General features: G+C 35.4%; 1 protein-coding gene across 1 annotated transcript in view; it reads right to left on the bottom strand.

Annotated features, from left to right (window-relative positions):
• Positions 1 to 1,009: 1,009 nt before the first annotated feature.
• MED13 (mediator complex subunit 13) overlaps positions 1,010 to 17,970 on the bottom strand; it is a 96,849-nt gene continuing 79,888 nt past the window's right edge. The window contains exons 21-30 of the mRNA XM_020991822.2: positions 15,609 to 15,825; positions 14,167 to 14,358; positions 13,724 to 13,947; positions 11,312 to 11,454; positions 10,558 to 10,716; positions 10,199 to 10,384; positions 9,288 to 9,436; positions 7,802 to 7,975; positions 5,530 to 5,630; positions 1,010 to 5,208 (exon numbers count right to left, since the gene is read on the bottom strand). Of these exons, the coding sequence (XP_020847481.1) occupies positions 5,076 to 5,208; positions 5,530 to 5,630; positions 7,802 to 7,975; positions 9,288 to 9,436; positions 10,199 to 10,384; positions 10,558 to 10,716; positions 11,312 to 11,454; positions 13,724 to 13,947; positions 14,167 to 14,358; positions 15,609 to 15,825 (1,678 nt within the window). The 3' untranslated portion in view covers positions 1,010 to 5,075. The remainder of the gene's footprint in view (positions 5,209 to 5,529; positions 5,631 to 7,801; positions 7,976 to 9,287; positions 9,437 to 10,198; positions 10,385 to 10,557; positions 10,717 to 11,311; positions 11,455 to 13,723; positions 13,948 to 14,166; positions 14,359 to 15,608; positions 15,826 to 17,970) is intronic.

Genomic DNA, 17,970 nt, shown 5'->3' with positions numbered 1-17,970 from the left:
TCCTAGTTTGGTAGAAATATGTCATAATTTAAGCAGTTTGGTAGGGAATTAACAATATCCTTTATCAAATTGTGTGAACAGTGCTAACTTAATACGATTTCCTTGAACACAGTAGTCTCAAGTCCTTAAAGCAAAAGCATATGTAATCTCTTAAATAAAGGAATGTTTAATTGGGTTATAGTTACAAAAAATATTTTTATTTGGATAAATAATCCCTTAGTAGCAAGTAGTTACTCAGTTTTCAAGTAAAAATTAAAAACAGTAAAGAAAGGCTGTTTGAACTATAAGCAAATACAAAAAAGAAGCTTCATATTGCATTCAGTCATTTTTATTTAAATATATGGTACTGCAGTAGAAGTGCAGAATTAATCAGAAGCAATGCAAATTGTCAGTGATCAAAAAATGATGTAAAATGTAGGAGGCAGCATTATCAACTGTATACTTTCCAATTCCAACAATACATACCTTTTGTTTTAAAGAATTACTAATTTAAAAAAATTTACTCATTCATAGTAACTACCTCAAAAAGACAGCAACAAATACCAGCTATGGTCATTTGATCAGCTTTTTAAAAAAAGACTTAAAAGACAGATTCCAAAGATTGGTTCCATCAAAATTGATAGAACATGGCTAATTTGCAGCATGAGTTAGAAACAAATGCATTTTCTTATGCCCCACTTCAAGTATGCAAAACACATTGGGCCAATTCATAGAAACTAGAAGCTAGTGTGTGTTTATTCGAAGTGATAGTTTTACCTTCTTCAACTAAATCAGTATTTTAAGGTAAATGGTCTTGAACCTATTTGAATGTAGGCATATACAAACAAATAAGTTGTTTTTAAATGAATACTTCAGAGATGGATGAGCTATAAAGATGTTTTGAAGAACTTATGAATTGCTTTCTAGAATGTTCCTCCCATTTATATGACGTGTTAAGAATAGCTGCTTCCTAATATATATTTGCATACGCTTGAGACAGAAATATGATCAATAGAATGAGACACCACAATGAAGGCTTCATGAATAATTTATTCCATTTGAAGTTTTTTTCTTTTTCTTTTTTTTTTTTTAAAAAGTATAAACCTTTTTTTCATTTCCTCAATCACAATTTGTACAACTCAGTGTTTATGGCATTCGGCAGCAATAGTGTTTGTTCCTTATTCTCTTTTTTATCATGTTAAAAAAAACACAATTGGACCATATTAAATGTCATTGCTAAATAAGAACTTAAAAACTCCCCTTATTAAAGTGACCCAGCTGTTTTGAGAGGGTTTATGATGCTGCTGACATGTCCAGTAATGATGTCACAATCTGCAATTTAAACCCATAACTTTAAGGTCCGCAAATCCAGTTTACCTTGAAATCTAAAGCTATTTTAAAATTTCATGAAAAAGTCAACATGAGGAGTATCTTAGGTCCCAAATCCAGTTTTGCTAGTTAATACTCCGCTGAAAGAGAAAACACATAAATAAAAATCTGAACCACAGTTCTGGGCCCACAAAAAAAAAAACAACCAAAAAGCAAATCCAGCTGATGTATTTTGTCTTGGCAAACAAAAGTAAGTCAAGAACATTTTTTACTTAATTTAGACAAATTAAATTCTTTAGAGGAAACCCAGACCAAAGCATTACTTCTGTGTAACATTAAATGTATTTGACTGATATGCGATGCCATAGGTGGTTGTGTAGCAAATTATATGATGCAACAGCATTTAAAAACTTCCTTTTAATCTATTCAATTTGAACATTTTAAATAATGCGACATAGTATTTTGATATTACAGTATTAACATAGTGCTTGATTAAAGATCTGCAAATCTTTGTAGTAACACATTAAGTTAAAAAATTACCTCAGAAGGTAAATATGAAGACGAAAGGAGAATATTTTAATACAGTAATCTGTGCCATACTGACAATTGAGTACGAATACAGCTGAGGATATTTGACTAAGTAGTAAGAGCTTAATTTTAGTGGTTTCAGAAAAGTTTAGAAAGATTTTAAAAATTACAGCTACTTTAAAATTTAAGGATTACACATAAGTACACTTGGTGGCCATCTGGCCAAACAATAAGGTGTACAGAAATTTATTCATACAGTGTTAATTCACAGTCCTGATAACTGAATGGCTTGCATAAGAAAAGTATGGCTAGATGTTTCTGACTGGCTGGAAGCAGACATCATGTAACTATCACTTCAAATCCCCAAATACTGAACTTCCACCCTGCTTCCTAATGGACAACTGCACAGAACACAGATATGAGCACTGTAATGAACAAGGATTCAAGTTGTTGATGATCCATTGGTACAAACTGTACTATTTAGCTTGCACATTTAAAAAACTGCTCTTACCCTTCTGTGACAGTTTTGTAGATAAGTCAGTATAATAAATTAGTCATTACCACCCTAGGGGTAGAATGTTAATCACTACTGAGAAAACTGATTCAACAGGTAAGAAATATTTTATTTAAAAGTAAGCCAAATAGGTTAATTTTAGCATGCTTCTTGCCGCTGCTGGTTTGAATGTTTCCATTGCCTGCAATGGATATCATGTCATCATGTCAAGCAGATCTATCATCCTGCATAAAAGTCTTAAATTCTTTTTTTTTTTCTGAAGTGGGTCTCCTGACCTTTCCTAATGGCTATTAGATAATTTTCAATTTGACTTTCAGTTGACATGTGGGGGGAAAGGGAGAGCATTGTGAAGGAGAGGGGTGAAGAGAAGGAATCCTACCAGCAAATCCTATGTTTGGGGAATATTTAGCCCACATAAATTGAACTGTATAATACGATCCTGGATGTCTATATCTAGGAACCTGGTTCCTTCTTATGGCTACAAGTAGAAAAATCACTGTCAAGAGTTTAAAATTTTACTTCTACCTGGTTTCAAGCTGGAGGTGTGTTCACTTCAGGCTAATAAATTTCAACAATGGAAATAAGGACAGTCATTGCTGAGTTTTTAAAATATAAAAAGGGGTAGTTTTGGAAATTCCAAATTAGCCTCTTTTCCCTCAATTCCCAGCCAAGTTTTTAAAAAGCTATAGAACAAAACATGCCAACTGACTGTATTGTGTTAGCATAATTTAAAAATTAATGCAGAGATGCGATCTTTACACTTCAATATCAAAATAAGCTGACCATCTGGATTGCACTATTATTTTGAAGAAATGACTGAAAACCTTTGTCATCAATGGAACATTTTCTTTGTACAAAAACAAGAGTTGCTATTATTTTTATATACACAATTCAAAGAAGTTAGGTTGTTCATATGAAAGTGATAATTCAGATAGTTATTTTGTATTTATGAAACAGAAGTTTCAGGGAAAAAAAAACAAATCAAATTGGAGTTTTGTAAATACAAGTGATTTTGTCCTTGTAGAGGATTAGTGAGTGCACTAATAGGAGTTTTACCAGACTGCTTCCGAGAAATAGGTAGACTAGGCGGCATTTTACGGAATCAAGTCAGTCCTACCTCCAAATAGGAGGCTAATGGGCTCTCATGTGAACAGCACTGTAGAAGGGATTTTCAAGGGAGTAGAAGCTGCGTAACTGCAGCCATCATCTTGGCATGTGCAAAAAGGGGAGGGGGGGAGTTGTGATGAAGGAAGGGGTGAATTAAAGTCCCTCAAATTCAAGTCCCTTCTTTAGGGAGGTGAGAACCTCCTTGGCATGCACCTTATCTGAGCTGTATGATGAAAAGTATGGACTCTAGTGTTTGGGACTGCCACCTCCAAACCAAGGAAATTAAATAAATAAAAAAGGCAAAGGGAATCACGTTTAAGAAGTTTAGAAAATGGTTATTTCACTAGTGGAATAGAGTCTGAATACCAGAATTCACTGAGAATCTATTTACACCACAGTTTGCTTGCACACCCCCCCACCCTCATTCACACACCCACACACCCACGCATACCTGATCTTTCCAAAAAAAAAAAAAAAGAGTGACTGCTTTTAAAAATATTTGTAAAATGGCTAGAGCTGGACTAAATTTCAACCTTATAGTAAAGACCCTGGAGATAATACCTAGATCTTGGCATTGAAACGGATAATCTTTTCAGCATGATGTTAAAAAATTACATATTAACATCAGGATATCAGTATCTGGTAGCAAATATTTCATAAACACTAAATTTCTATCAATGGAAAAGGCCTGAAATATTAGTCATAGCCCTAAACCATATTACAAAATAGAACTGAAGAATTAATTTTATTCTCACTACAAGTTAAACCACCTAACAATATCACTTGTATATTGCCATCATGTTACTCTGTAAAGGTGTGATATATAAAATGCTGTAAGACCCGGTACCTTTTCAATTTATAAACACAGTGAACTTCATTACTGTACATGTACTCTGCAACTACAGCTTAGCTGTAAATCCTCCACACACAATGGCATGGACATTAACCCCCCTCTATCCCCATTAAACTGTACATCAAGACAATACAAATTTACTGTCCCACCCACCCCCTTACAAAAAAATAATACTCTAAAAGCAACCCTACTGCAACTTTTAATTAAGACGATTACATATATTTTAGACCAATTGCTTTAAAGCAAGAAGGCAGTATAAACCTTCTAGGAAAATTTTTATAAAAGAGGTTAAGAAATATAAGACAATTTATACATTTAAAAACTTACAATAAATAAGATGCAGGCATTTTTGAATACTAGGTACTATAATCCAATACAAGAACATCTTGATGTTCTGAAGCCATATGCTGAACTCATTGTTCCTTGTGTCTCTTCTCCATGCTTTTAATATTCATTTAACATGACTGGGCACTATGGCTCATTACTTTCACAAATACTGTGACTGGAAAAAAAAAGGTTAATTTTTGCTACTAAAATGTTATAATACATTTTGTATGATCAATCATCATAATCCTAAAGAGTTCGGTATATGATCAGTGAAAAACAGTAGGGTTACAGCCCCCTCCCCCCGGGTCAAAACAATATTTGTTGAAGTAAGAAGAATGATACCCCATCACAAATGACTTGCACTGAGAAGATTATAACTTAGTCCTGCAATGAAATAAAATCCCTTTTCCTTGTTCTTTTCTTGCACAGTTCAGAAGATCACAGCATATTCATGATAAAGTTATATAACTGATTCAGCACCACAAAATGAATTGGGAGACATGACCGTCTGTCCTGGGTTGCAGGGTCACAGGTAAGCCAGGAGAGTGCATTGTACTGTTCCAAAACAAACCTGAAAAACAAATAAACTTCATGAGTCATGTTTTATTTAGAATGTAGTATTCGGAATCATTTTTGTGTTAAATTCCATCTCTTTCAACTGAAGTTACTAAAAAAAAAAAAGCAAGAGGGAGAAAGGAGGTAAAAGAAGTATTCAAAAGCATATTAAAGGGGGGGGAGAGGTACTTAATCTGAGTTATCCAAAAGTTCCTTTTGGAAAGGGTCTTCTATATGAGTTCCATCCAAAACCAAAACTCTCTTAAACAGAAAATTAAATGCATAAAGTCACTAGAAGAAAATCAAATTTCTACCTTAATGGTAAAGAAGGCAATACCTGAGGACATCTGAAGTCTGATTTGAGTCAAGTGGGTGGGAGTGTTTACTGTGAAGCAGCTCGTCTGATTGCACTGAAGGCACATGGAGGTGCAAAGAGGCCTAGGAAAGAAAATGAAACAAAACTGCCTTGAAAAAAATTAATTGGTTTTGTGTTTATTCTTGTGTTACTGAACTAGATTAAAAATGAGAATGTTTTCATCATGTACAATTAACTAGAGTCATTAATGGTTTCCTTATGTGGCATGATGACAAAATTCTGAGATGCCATGTAGTGTCTTTTTATTTCCTTCTGTTTTTACAATCATAAGGCAACCAGTTTGAACAAAGATTTCCATAATTTTACAATTATCAACTTGCCTAGATCTTTAGCTTCAAAATGTACTGTAATGATCACTAGAGATCATATCTCAAATACAATATTTTTAATCTTCCAGGAGATGACCCACTTTTGTTTTCAAGTCAATAATGCCATATTACGTAGATATGTTTATTGCCCAGGGCCCTGAACCTGGAAGGGGGTGGAAAGAAAGGGTACAACCTAAGAAAACTAACATTGAAAGTAAAGCTCTAATTTATTTGATTATTCAGAACCAAGAGTGATGACATCGTCATTACCTAAATATTACCAGAAGAGGATAGGAAATATGCTTATCCTACCCCTAAGGTTATAGTTCTACAAGTAATATTCAGCATAAACAAATTTCAGCATACCAAAAGAATCTGAGTAATTTCTGGTGGTTGTTGCATTGCATTCTAGAGCTCAAATCCACTAGGATCAAGGATTCTTAACCTTTTTTTTATGTCATGAACCCCTCTGGTAAAACCTTCTCAGTATAACGTTTTGAAATGCTTAAAACAAAATAAAATCCTGGTACTAGATGTAATGAAAACTAATTAATTGGGGGGTGGGAGGCAGGAGACGGAAATGGTTCATAATGAAACTATATACTACACCTTGATGGAAGCTAAGGTATTACAATTTCATTAGCACAGTCAATTAGAATTGACTTTCACAACTTCAGACATTCATGATCTTTCTAGAAAGCATGAATATAAAAGTCCACTCCCTGATTTTGACATTTTCACATAGGTATTACCACACAAAGCTTAATAGCAACTATTATTGACCCTTTTTTTAAAAGTGTGCTGCTAAAATGATGTTGAAGCTGTTAAGGGCTTTGTTGGGAAGATGGTGCAGCCATCACTTTCTAAAGTGATACAGCACAGTCCAGGAGAAAGAACATTCCACTGGCAGTGATGGATAACTGGGGTTCTGACCTCATTTTACACCAACTCCATGCAAGGTTCAGGGCAACCTCTCAACGTCTCTGCACATTAGTTTTCTCATCTGACAAAGAAGGCAGGACTAGATGATTTTTATGGTCCTTTCCCACTCCAGAATCTCATGATTACAATGTATATGTTTGGAAATGTATAAGGCAGCTGACAGTGCTGTGGGTGGAGTGCCATGCCTGGAGTCAGAAATCTTGAGTTCAATATGACCTCAGACATTTACTAGCAATATGGCCCTGGGCAGGGCACTTCACCTCAGTTTGCTCCAATTTCCTCAACTGTAAAATAAGGACACTAATAGTGCCTACCTCCCAGGGCTGTTGTGAGAATAAAACAATTGTGCCAAGCATATAGTAAGTGCTATATAAATGTTAGCTATTATTAATACAGCACTGATGGTCATTTTAATATTTAAGAACTGAAAAAAACTAAAAGATAACAATGCTATTCTTACATCTACTTTTTCCCATTTAAAGACTCATGTTGCATCTAAACATTCTTTGAAACTCTCCTTTAAAAATCTTTGCTATGACTGGGTATGGTGGCATGTGCCAATAACCCTAATAACGAGGAGTCTGAAGTTTACTTGAGCACATGAGTTAGGGGTTATAGTGAGCTATGCTGATCAGTGGTCTGCACTAAGTCTGCCACCAATATGCTCAGCCCTAAGACTCAGTGTCAAAAAAAACCAAAACAAATAATTTTAAAATTTTACATTGCAAAACATGGTTAACCCCATCCAGGGAATGCTTAACTGGGGTCTCATTCCCAAAATGAATACAGTATACACTTTTAAATTTAATCTGCATTATTAACATTTTCTCTATCCCTTTGTTCAAGTTTTGATTTGTAGAACTATAAATGCTCACAATGAAAATTTAACCATCAGCTGCCAGTCTGGGGTCCAGCGCACCTCTGCCCCTATATATCCCAAATTATCAACTGACACTCCATAAAAGGCACAGAAATAGTAATACCTTAAGAAAGAGGGGACACTGATGTTGTGCTTGAGGACATGCTGACCAAAACCAGTCAGGTAAGGGACCCGCTTTGGCAGTTGATACAAAGTAACCAAGGGCCAACGGTTGCTGAAGAATATATGTTACTTCATCATGAGATTCTGTTGAAAGCAGCCGATCTGTACCTTGACCCTTTAGAACAGACAAAAGATAAAACTAAGTTCTTCTGAGAGTAACAAAGAGACATCCACATAAAAACATGATTTATGATGTTTAGTGTGGCTCTTTGGATTGCATTTGGGAAACTCCTCACCATAAACTCCAACCTTTTTTTTTTTTTTAACATTTTCCTGTTGATGCGATGGCTGGGAATCTTAGACTAATACAACCTCTGAGGAATCAAAGTGTCAAAAGGCAATGAAATGCTGTATGAGCATGAGGAAGCTATACGGTGTTTTGCTTATGGCATATGGGAAAAAGCAGAAAGAATAATCAATAAGCAAATATATGACTGGAAAAGGAGGTGGAATATTATGTGACAAGAATGAAGGATAACATATAAACATACTGAGTGCTGTTCTGAGAGACAGAGAATGTAAAAAGAACCATGCTTCTAAGCATTTTGGGTAGATTCTTTGTGCAGACTCTATGGGAAAACATAAGCAAGAATCCCAAGATAGTGTAGCAATACTCATGAAATGACAGATCTATTGACACACTGAAAATATCTGATTATTAAATAAAGACCAATTTTCACTTATGGTTTGTGTAAATTTCTTTTAATCTCTGATAGATATTACCAGTTATAATTGACAGACTTTTAAGCCCAATCCTTCATTTATAAAATAGTCTCAGTAATAGGTAGTAAAGAAAATTAAGACTACTCCAGGGTATCTGGGAAAGTCTACTATACAATTAGAATTAACATGAAAAGAATGATTAATTTTTGTTTTTTTAAAACTTGCATTTTAAAAGTACAACTCAGTTATTTACAGAAGCTATTTAAGTTGCTTCCTAATTAAGTAAGACCACAAAAGTATTCGTGGCACTATTGCTTTTCTTGCCAAAACCTTGACTAGAGCAGCAACAACTTGAAATTAGAACTTCATCAAAGTTTATGTAGTCCTGGAGATCAGCAGGGGCGACGGTGGGATATAAGAGAAATTATAAACAAAGGCTTGTGGCTTTTTTCTCATAATTTTGTCAAAAAACTAAATAAAACAGACAATGGAGGCCATAATTATAAAAGTACTTATCAAGCCTTATAGGATCCACTCCATGACATGTAATTTGAGATATCTACAGTAGAAGAGTAAGGGACAAGTGCCAAACAATTACTGTCAATGTCCAAGAGACAAAAGAGGTTCTACTTTATGCATGAGTATATTTATCTATATTATGCATACATATATGGATATAGTATATGCATAAAGTACTATTAGGTGAATGAGTAAAGAACATGTCTGCCACATGGATGATCAACTATTTTTATTATGGTAGTTACCTTGCCAGCATCACCTCCATGAGGATAATGAGATCCTGGAGAATGTACAGGGGACCCAGTTGGGGATGCAGGGAGGATATTAATGATGTCAGGGTCAAGATCATCTCCTGTGTCTAACAGATCAAAAATACCTATTCCATCTGCTCCATCTGTATAGAAAAAAAAAGTGGAAAAATCATATAATATTTTCCAAATTCCATAGAAAATTTTTTTTGAGAAATTCTAGAAAATATATGATTTAGTATACTAAAATGGTCCTTCAGATATATGGAGATGGGCAGAGACCTTAACCCTATTTCCCCAGCTAACATACTGGTCTGAGTACTGCCCTGTAAGTCAAGAAGGCCTGAATTCAAATCCTGCCTCAGACATCTCCTATTTGATCCTGGGCAAGATACTTAAATCTTTCTTCCTCAAGTTTTCCCAATTCTGGAAAATGAGGACAATAACAGCACCTACCGCACTAGATTCTTGTGAGGATCAAATGAAATAATATATGTAAAAATATATGTAAACCTTAAAGCCCCATATAAATGTTGACTATTATTATCATATACCTTGATATGGAATAATTTTTTTTTAAAGCAGATCCAAGTCTTCACTATGAAAGAAATATTCAAATTGTAATACAAAATCATAAAATACTGAGAGAATACTTGTACCAAGTGATTTGAGAAGTCATTTGGAATTGTGCAAGAGAAGTACCAGTAAGCCTGAAATCTTATTCTTTTTTTTTTTTATAGAAGTTTGAATGGGGATACAATTATTACTCAAAGGTGTCTACAATTATTTTGTGATGCTCGGTTACTAACACTCTAGCATGTGAGAATCTCAACATGAAAAGGAATGCAAAAAACATTTTAAATTTTGTTCCCTTATTAATTTTTATATAAGCTTGCACAAACTCTTACCATTGTTCGTATTGAAAGCCAAATCCAAATTCTCAGAGGTGTAAGTGGCTGAAGCTACTTGCACAGAAGCGGAAGTAGGGAATACAAGTATATGAGTGCATGATGTATCCTGTGGGGTATTGAGCTGAGATGTCTGCATATTTAGAGTGGTACTTCGTCCAAATACAGACCCTGTTGACACAGAATCTAAAAAAGAACCAGAAAATTTTTTCCTTTAGCAAAAATCAGGATAAACAGAGTCTCATGTAATACAAGGCATTCTAAAAGCTCTGTACTAAGACTTTTTGGATACCCTACATTTACAAACTTAAGGGCAGGAAAGAAGTAAAGGGTAAATCAAATATAACAAGATATCTAACCTGGCATAATAACGAAAGATCCTTGGGGCTCCATTGCTACCAGACAAGCACTAAGAATGCTTGGAGAGTCAGCAGCTGATATACCACACATCCTACACATATCTTTTAGTCTTTTACTAAGAGACTGCAGATTGCGGCGACTCAGCAAACAGCTCCAATCTGTGGGTAATAACATTCAAGAAATAGTGCAAGCAATGTACCAATGATGATAATATTAACTTGAGGGATAAAATTTACAACACAAGAGAAAAGAAACATTTAATGGTTTAATTCAGCATTCTCCAAAATGCTGGGGCCAATAACAATCATCTGAATTATTTGCTATTGTCTCTTGTAACTCTTTATTCCCTTAACTTAGAGTGTCTACCCAATTTCTAAGGGATGTTTCTAAATAGAAACCTGCACAAATGATGGTGGGTGAGTTAGAAGTTAAACAATAATAACAATAGGGAGTAACAACCTTAAGGAATGTAACAATAAGGCCAAAAGTGGTATATTACTCATGAGCATATTATATGGGGGGAAAAGCCTTTCCATCTCATATTTTGGGTTGTCGCTCTTAAAAAAAATTTATTCTAGTAGCAACCAATGATAAGCATTATGTAAAGCTGATTGGTTGCTTTAATTTGGAATTTTTTTTAAATGATTAGAAAAAAATAAATCAAACCTAATTACAACCTGATTCTGAAGTTTGTATGCATGCTCATGTGGCTCACACATAAAAGCAATTTAAATAATGAAATCAAGTTTTTACCTTTTAATTCTCCGTGCCCTATTCTTCCTAAGCGACCAATTACAACTCTCCATGGTAAAGAACTCATTTGTACAAGTCCTAAACACCATTCCCACAGTTTCTGGAGACCAAGTCTTCGAGCAGAACCTTTTTTCCTACGAGCTCTATGAGGAACAAATGAAAATAAATAATTGTTGATATCCAAGGAAGCTAACAAAAGGGGGAAAACCTATATTTACTTAAGAGTTCATATGTACAACTACTTGAGTTAAAGACAGGAGGAAGTTATATAGGAAAAGATGGCAAGGAATGCATGTCAAAAATTTTAAGTGTATGCCTAGCTCACAAAACTGATCATGGCTTTAGGTTTAAAACTTTATCTACAGATATTCTCTTAATTATGGCTGTCTCAAATGGTCAAATTAGCTCAGAAAACTTGTATCTAGAATTGATACAAACTTGCATCCAGTACAGCTGTCATGCCATTGTTTTGTTTTATTTTACCTAATCAAAACAATGTAATAGGAAAGTGCCTATTGTACAATGAATGCATACCTACAGACCTCAAGATATTAAAATTCAATTTCATTATTAATATTTTTAAACTATATGCCAAATTCCTTTAACACAAACTTCAGGGGGATATTCCTTTTGAATGATAGTATTCTCATCTAAAACAACCCTCTAAACAAACCACTCTAATGCTCACAGTGACAAGAACATATGTCAACACTTTATTTGAATGTCAAGGGTAAGTTGTATAACCTCTGAGGTTATTAATTTTGATAAGAAAGCTTACAATCAATTGCAATAAATGAGAACAACTTGAAAGGGAGGTTTTGATTTTTTGTTTGTATCTCTAGAGCTTAGCACAGGACTTTGTACACAGTAACACTTAATAAATGCTTCATTCTATTTATTCAATAACACAATGGAGACAGTAACTAAAACTGTGATTCCCAATCAGGGCAGAGACACAGTTTGGTCCAGCATCCATAGAGCAAAGGATGTGGAGTCAAAAGACCTGCATTTTAATCTCACCTTTGCAACTTACTAGTTCTGGGACTAAGTATAAAAAGTGTCAAGTTACAAATCTGCCAAGGAAAGAAAAAAAAAACCATAGGTAGATTTTATATATAACTAAAGTGTTTTCCTCATAATACCACTCTGCAGATAAGGAGACTGACTCAGAGAGGTCAAATGATTTTGCCCATGATCACATTACTACACACAACTCCTAAAGCTGGGGCTTGAACCCAAGTCTTCTAATTTCAAGTTATAAAGTACCATCCTCGTGTCCAAACTCACACCATAAGAAAATATAACTACTAAGTGTAAAACAAAAATAGCATTTCTAACTAATCAGATTTTTTAAAAAATCTGAATACATTATTATAATATAACATATAATATAATATATAATAATGTATAATATAATATATGAAAAATTTGAATACATCATTCCTTATTGACCTCCTTGTATCATATTTTTGTGGCAATAATAATTGACATTTACAGAGCACTTTAAAAAGGTTTTTGAAGTGCTTTTCTCAGAACTATAAGTGGTAAGTACTACAAACATCTCTATTTTAATTGAATCTCAGAAGAGACTTGTTCAATCATACAACTACCTAGTAGTTAAGCCAGGATTTGAACCCAGATCTGACTCTAGGCCCAGTACTTGCTCTATATCACAACCATCCTATGATGACCAAACCTATAATAATTTTTTTTACCCATAATAAAATTTTTAAATAATTGTAATTTAAAAAACTACTACTATTCATATAACACTCTGAATTATGTTACAAGATGCTTTACATACCTTTTTATTTGATCTTCAGTACAACCCTGAGTTAGGTAAACTTACAGATACCATCCCCATTGTATAGATGTTGAAAGTGAGTCTCAGAGAAATTAAGTGACTTGCCCACAGTCATACAGCTAATAGGCACTAGAGGCAGAATTTGATTCCAGATCCACCATTCTATTCTAATGCCATGAGGCCTTTAATTAAAGTTGACTCAAAATAAACTATTCTAAGTTTGTTCACTGTGTTAGATTTGCCTCCCAATGAAGTTGACGTGTTTTGTCTTCCTATGAAGCCTAGCAAAGTGGTGGGAATACAGTATTAAGCAATTAAGGAAAGCTTACAGACTTATTAGCTAAATATACATACAGAACTAAAAGAAGTAACTTTGGAATTCAAAAAGAAAGCAGACCTTCAAAATAAACAAAAAAGAAAAAATGTCAAGTGAAAATCCTAAAACATGGGTTTTCCCTTTAGCTTTTCTTAGACTAAAATAAACAAACTTGGAAGATGCTATTTAAACCTATTCATAGGAAGTAATCTGACAAGAATATTTAAGGACTATTACAACCCCTTCTTTAAAATAAAAGTTCACAAATGCCCACACAGTGAAATTTTATTACCTGTTTGGAACATCAATATTAATGATGCAAGTTTCTAATAATTCTCCATATAGATCTGTGCATGATGCAAGAAGCCACCTTTGATCATGAGATAAACAGTAGCCCACAAAAAGTACATTGTATTTCTGTCCAGCTTCTCCAAATGTTTCTCCTAGTTCTGTCTGTTTGTCCTTCACAGGGGCCAGAATAAAAGGAGGAGTATAAAGCCGAATACACTCTGGTCTCTGTAAAACAGGAAATTGAGGTACTAAAATGCCATCATAAGGAATAATTTTAATGATGACAATCTGAGGTCCTATTTTAAAAAAAACAAAACAACCCACAAGATAATCAGGAAATGAAAATGATAAAAGATAAAGGATTTTTCTTGTACTTAATCACAGACCAAAAAAAATTAAACCTATAAACATTTAAGAGTGTACTTGTTCAAGAAAAATACTCACATCAGGACTTTTAAGGGCAGTTTCCATCGCTAAACCTGGCCCAAAGCCAGTTAATGTTTTTACATTGGTTGATGTTGGAAGTGGTCTCCGACACTGGGTAAAGACCGAAAAAGCCAAAGATTTTAAATGCTGCGTATAGATTTGTCTATCTTCATGTTTCACAGGTTGTAGCAGGTATTGACATGGGACAATCTAGAAATTGCAGACAAATAATGTTACAAATGCTGAATTTGTAATCCAGAGATCAGATTATGTTCTAGGTCAAATATATGCAACTGATTCTGGAAGAATGTTGAACTCAATCACTGATAGAGAATCAAAGTAAATAATAAGGCAGTGTTTTCCCAAACTACTTGGCCATAGAACACTCTTAGCCTTGGAAATATATTGATGAAACCTGTAAATGATGGTAATTGCTGGGGGAAGACAAAGGAATGTGGAGAGAAAAAAATCACAATGCAGGTAAAAGAAAAATCTAAGGTTTGTCACAATGAAGGAAGGAGTGGTGATGCCCCACCACCATGAGTGCTCACCACTCTCAGGTTCCTCTACTTCTTCCCCTATTCCAGGTACAACAAATTGTTCTGTCCTCCCCCTGGCTCCAACTGGTCTCAAGAACAAGGCTACACATTGAAGATGTCAGTGACCATTTGGAACTAGCACTGATTTTCTCATGGAACCTTATTCACATTCACATGTGCAAAACCAGGATTCCATGGAACCAAATTTAGGAAATATGGCTATAAAGTATAGCTAAAAAAATGAAGCTCCCTAATATTTTTTCCTAGTTAAAAGGATTTTGATAAACAGTCAACCTGGATAAAAATCAAAGGCTCTGAGTATAAGAACAACCTAAATGCTTTAAAAAGAGAGGTTCTGAGTGAAAAAATTTCAATGATTTAGCATTAGCTCACCCCAACTTTTAGCTACTTCTGGTATAGTCTGTCACAGACAACAGAGATGTGTCAAAATCTCCTTCAAACTTGTGCAAACCCTGTTATGTATAACAGAGAAGTCAAATATTTTCCCCCCTTTTTCACCTCAGACCTCAACTACTTCCATATAACAATTTTTCCTTGTTTGTGATGGGGAATGTAAACAAATGAACAAGGTAAATGAAACATTTTTGAAAGCTAACCAGATTACCATGTCAATTTCTTTGTCCAGAAAGTATCAGATGGAAAATATTAAAATATACAAATACACTCTCCTACATTACCATTATCTCACACACATACACAAATCTGTTTTATTCCTTTCTCTTCCTGTCCCTACCCACAAAAGCAACAAGTTGCTGTTGCTACTAAATAGGTATTTTAGAAAACTGATTTAAACCCAGAAAAGTAAAGAATATCCTTTAAAATGCTCTGTTAAATTCAATTCTACCCAAACACCAAGCTATTTCACACAATCTTAAATGACTTAGGATACATCACCCTTACCTGTACAGAAACAGTACTCTTGAGATTAGGTGGAAGAGTTTGGACCATTTCCAAGAAGCATCTAAGTAGACCCAAGGTCCATACATTAGAATTAGAGCTCTCATCTTTATTTTCATATGTAAAAGGATCAATTATGTAAACAACAATTGCAGGCGGGTAAGTGATTGCATGTGAATCACCATCAGTTGGGATTCCCACCTTATCTCGATCCATAGTGCTACAATATAAAAAGAAAATTTAATAGTCAGTCAATAGGCACTTATTAAGTGCCTATTATTGTGCCAGGTACTGCATTATGCTATGATATAGGTATACAAAAACAAAAGGCTTTGAAATAAAGTCCATACTTTCAAAGAGCTAACAGTATAATGGGAGACAAAGTGCAAACAGCTATGTATAAATAAGCTATACACAAGATAAACTGTAGATAACTGGGGGGGGAGATTAGTATTAATCCTTCAGAGGGTAAGATTTTATAGGAACTTAAAGGAAACCAGGAACTGAAGATGAAGAGAAAGAACATTTTAGGCATGGGGGACAGCCTGAGAAAATGCCAAAAGTCTGGAGATGGAGTGCCTCATTTGAGGAACAAGGAAGCTAATAGCTAGTGTCATTGAATTTCAGGTGAAAGAAAAATCTAAGGTTTGTCACAATGAAAGAAGGAGTGGTGATGCTCCATCACCATGAGTGCTCACCACTCTCAGGTTCCTCTACTTCTTCCCCTATTCCAGGTACAACAAAATAGACTACAAAGACTACAAAGGTCAGAGAATAGCCATAAAGGACTTTCCACAAGATTTTTTTTTTGCAAGACAATTGGGGTTAAGTGACTTGCCCAGGGTCACACAGCTACTGTCATATGTCTAAGACTGGATTTGAACTCATATCCTCCTGACTTCAAGGCCAGAGCTCTATCCACTGTGCCACCTAGCTGCCCCTCCACAAGATTCTGAGTTCCAAATTTTCTCCCCATCTTGTCCCTTGTCCCTCTCCCCACCCCAAGATGGTGTGCATTCTGAATACCCCTTTCTCTAATCTCCCCTCCCTTCTATTTCCCCCCTTCTCTTATCCCCTACCCTTTCTACTTTCCTATAGGGCAAGATAGATTTCTATACCCCATTGCCTGTATATCTTATTTCGTTCCCATGTGAAAGCAATTTTTAACATTTGTTTTTAAAACTCTGGTTCCAAATTTTCTCCTTTCCTCCCTCCCCACCTACCCTCATCGAGAAGGCAAGCAACTCGATACAGGCTATACCTGTGTAGTCATGCAAAACGTTTCCACAGCAGTCATGTTGTGAAAAACTAACTATGTTTCCCTTCATCCTGTCCTGCCTCATTTATTCTATTCTCTCTTTTGACCCTTCACCTCCTCAGAAGTGTCTGCTTCTGATACCCCCTCCCCTAATTTGCCCTCCCCTCTATCATCCCCCTGCTCTCTTATCCCCTTATGAAGGACTTTCAATGCCAAACAGAAGATTTTATATTTGTTCCTTGAGGCGATAGGGAACCACCGGAGTTTCAATAGGAGAATGACCTAGTTAGGCCTGTGGCTTTAGGAAGATCATTATGGCAGCTGAGTGACTAGACTGGGGAGAGACTTGTGGCAGCAAGACTGACGAGGAAGCTACAGAAATAATCCAGGCCTGAGGTGATGAGTTCCTGTACTGGGGTGGTTAACAGCATTAAAAGACAGAAGAGGGAGTATAAAGGGGATGTTATGAAAGTAGAATCAAAGGACCTGGCCACAAATTAGGAGGTGCCTGGGGGAGAGGGGAGGTATATGGGATAGTAGAGTTAAGAAGAAAACTTAAGGGTAGATAAGTAGATTAGGAAATCATCATCAAAGAGATAATTGAACCCATGAGAGTTGATGAGATCACCAAAGGAAATTGTATAGGAGGAGAGAGGATGCCTCTGCAGAAGCCCCAGCAGTCTGTAGAGTTGGAGGCTGTTGCCCCCCTAACTGGGCACTCTGAACAGTAGCTGCTTATGTAGACATAGAACCAGCAGCAGCATTATTCATGCCTCCAAAAGGTAGAATCTTGGGGGACTCCCAAGGTTAACGGGCATGACCTAGATTAAGATCCAGCATAGGAGACCAAGAAAGGAGCAATCAGGTAGGAAGAGAATCAGGAGAGAGCAGTGCACAAAAAGCTAGAGAGAAGAGTGTCTGACAGTGTCAAAGGCTGCAGAAAGGTCAAGAAAGAGGAGGACTGAAAAAAGGGGACATTAGATTGAACAATTAAGAGGTTGTCAGTAAATGTGAAGACAAAAATGAAGTTGAAAGCTGCAAAAAGAGTGAAAAGAAAGGAAGTAGAGGCACCAATTATGTAGATGGCCTTCTCAAGGAGCTTAGGAA

Source organism: Phascolarctos cinereus, unplaced genomic scaffold, assembly GCF_003287225.1.
Source record: "Phascolarctos cinereus isolate Bilbo 61053 unplaced genomic scaffold, phaCin_HiC Scaffold_5;HRSCAF=322, whole genome shotgun sequence".
Classification (NCBI taxonomy): Eukaryota; Metazoa; Chordata; class Mammalia; order Diprotodontia; family Phascolarctidae; genus Phascolarctos; species Phascolarctos cinereus.
Note: the sequence above shows the minus strand (reverse complement) of the source record. Positions and strands in the feature narration are given on the sequence as shown.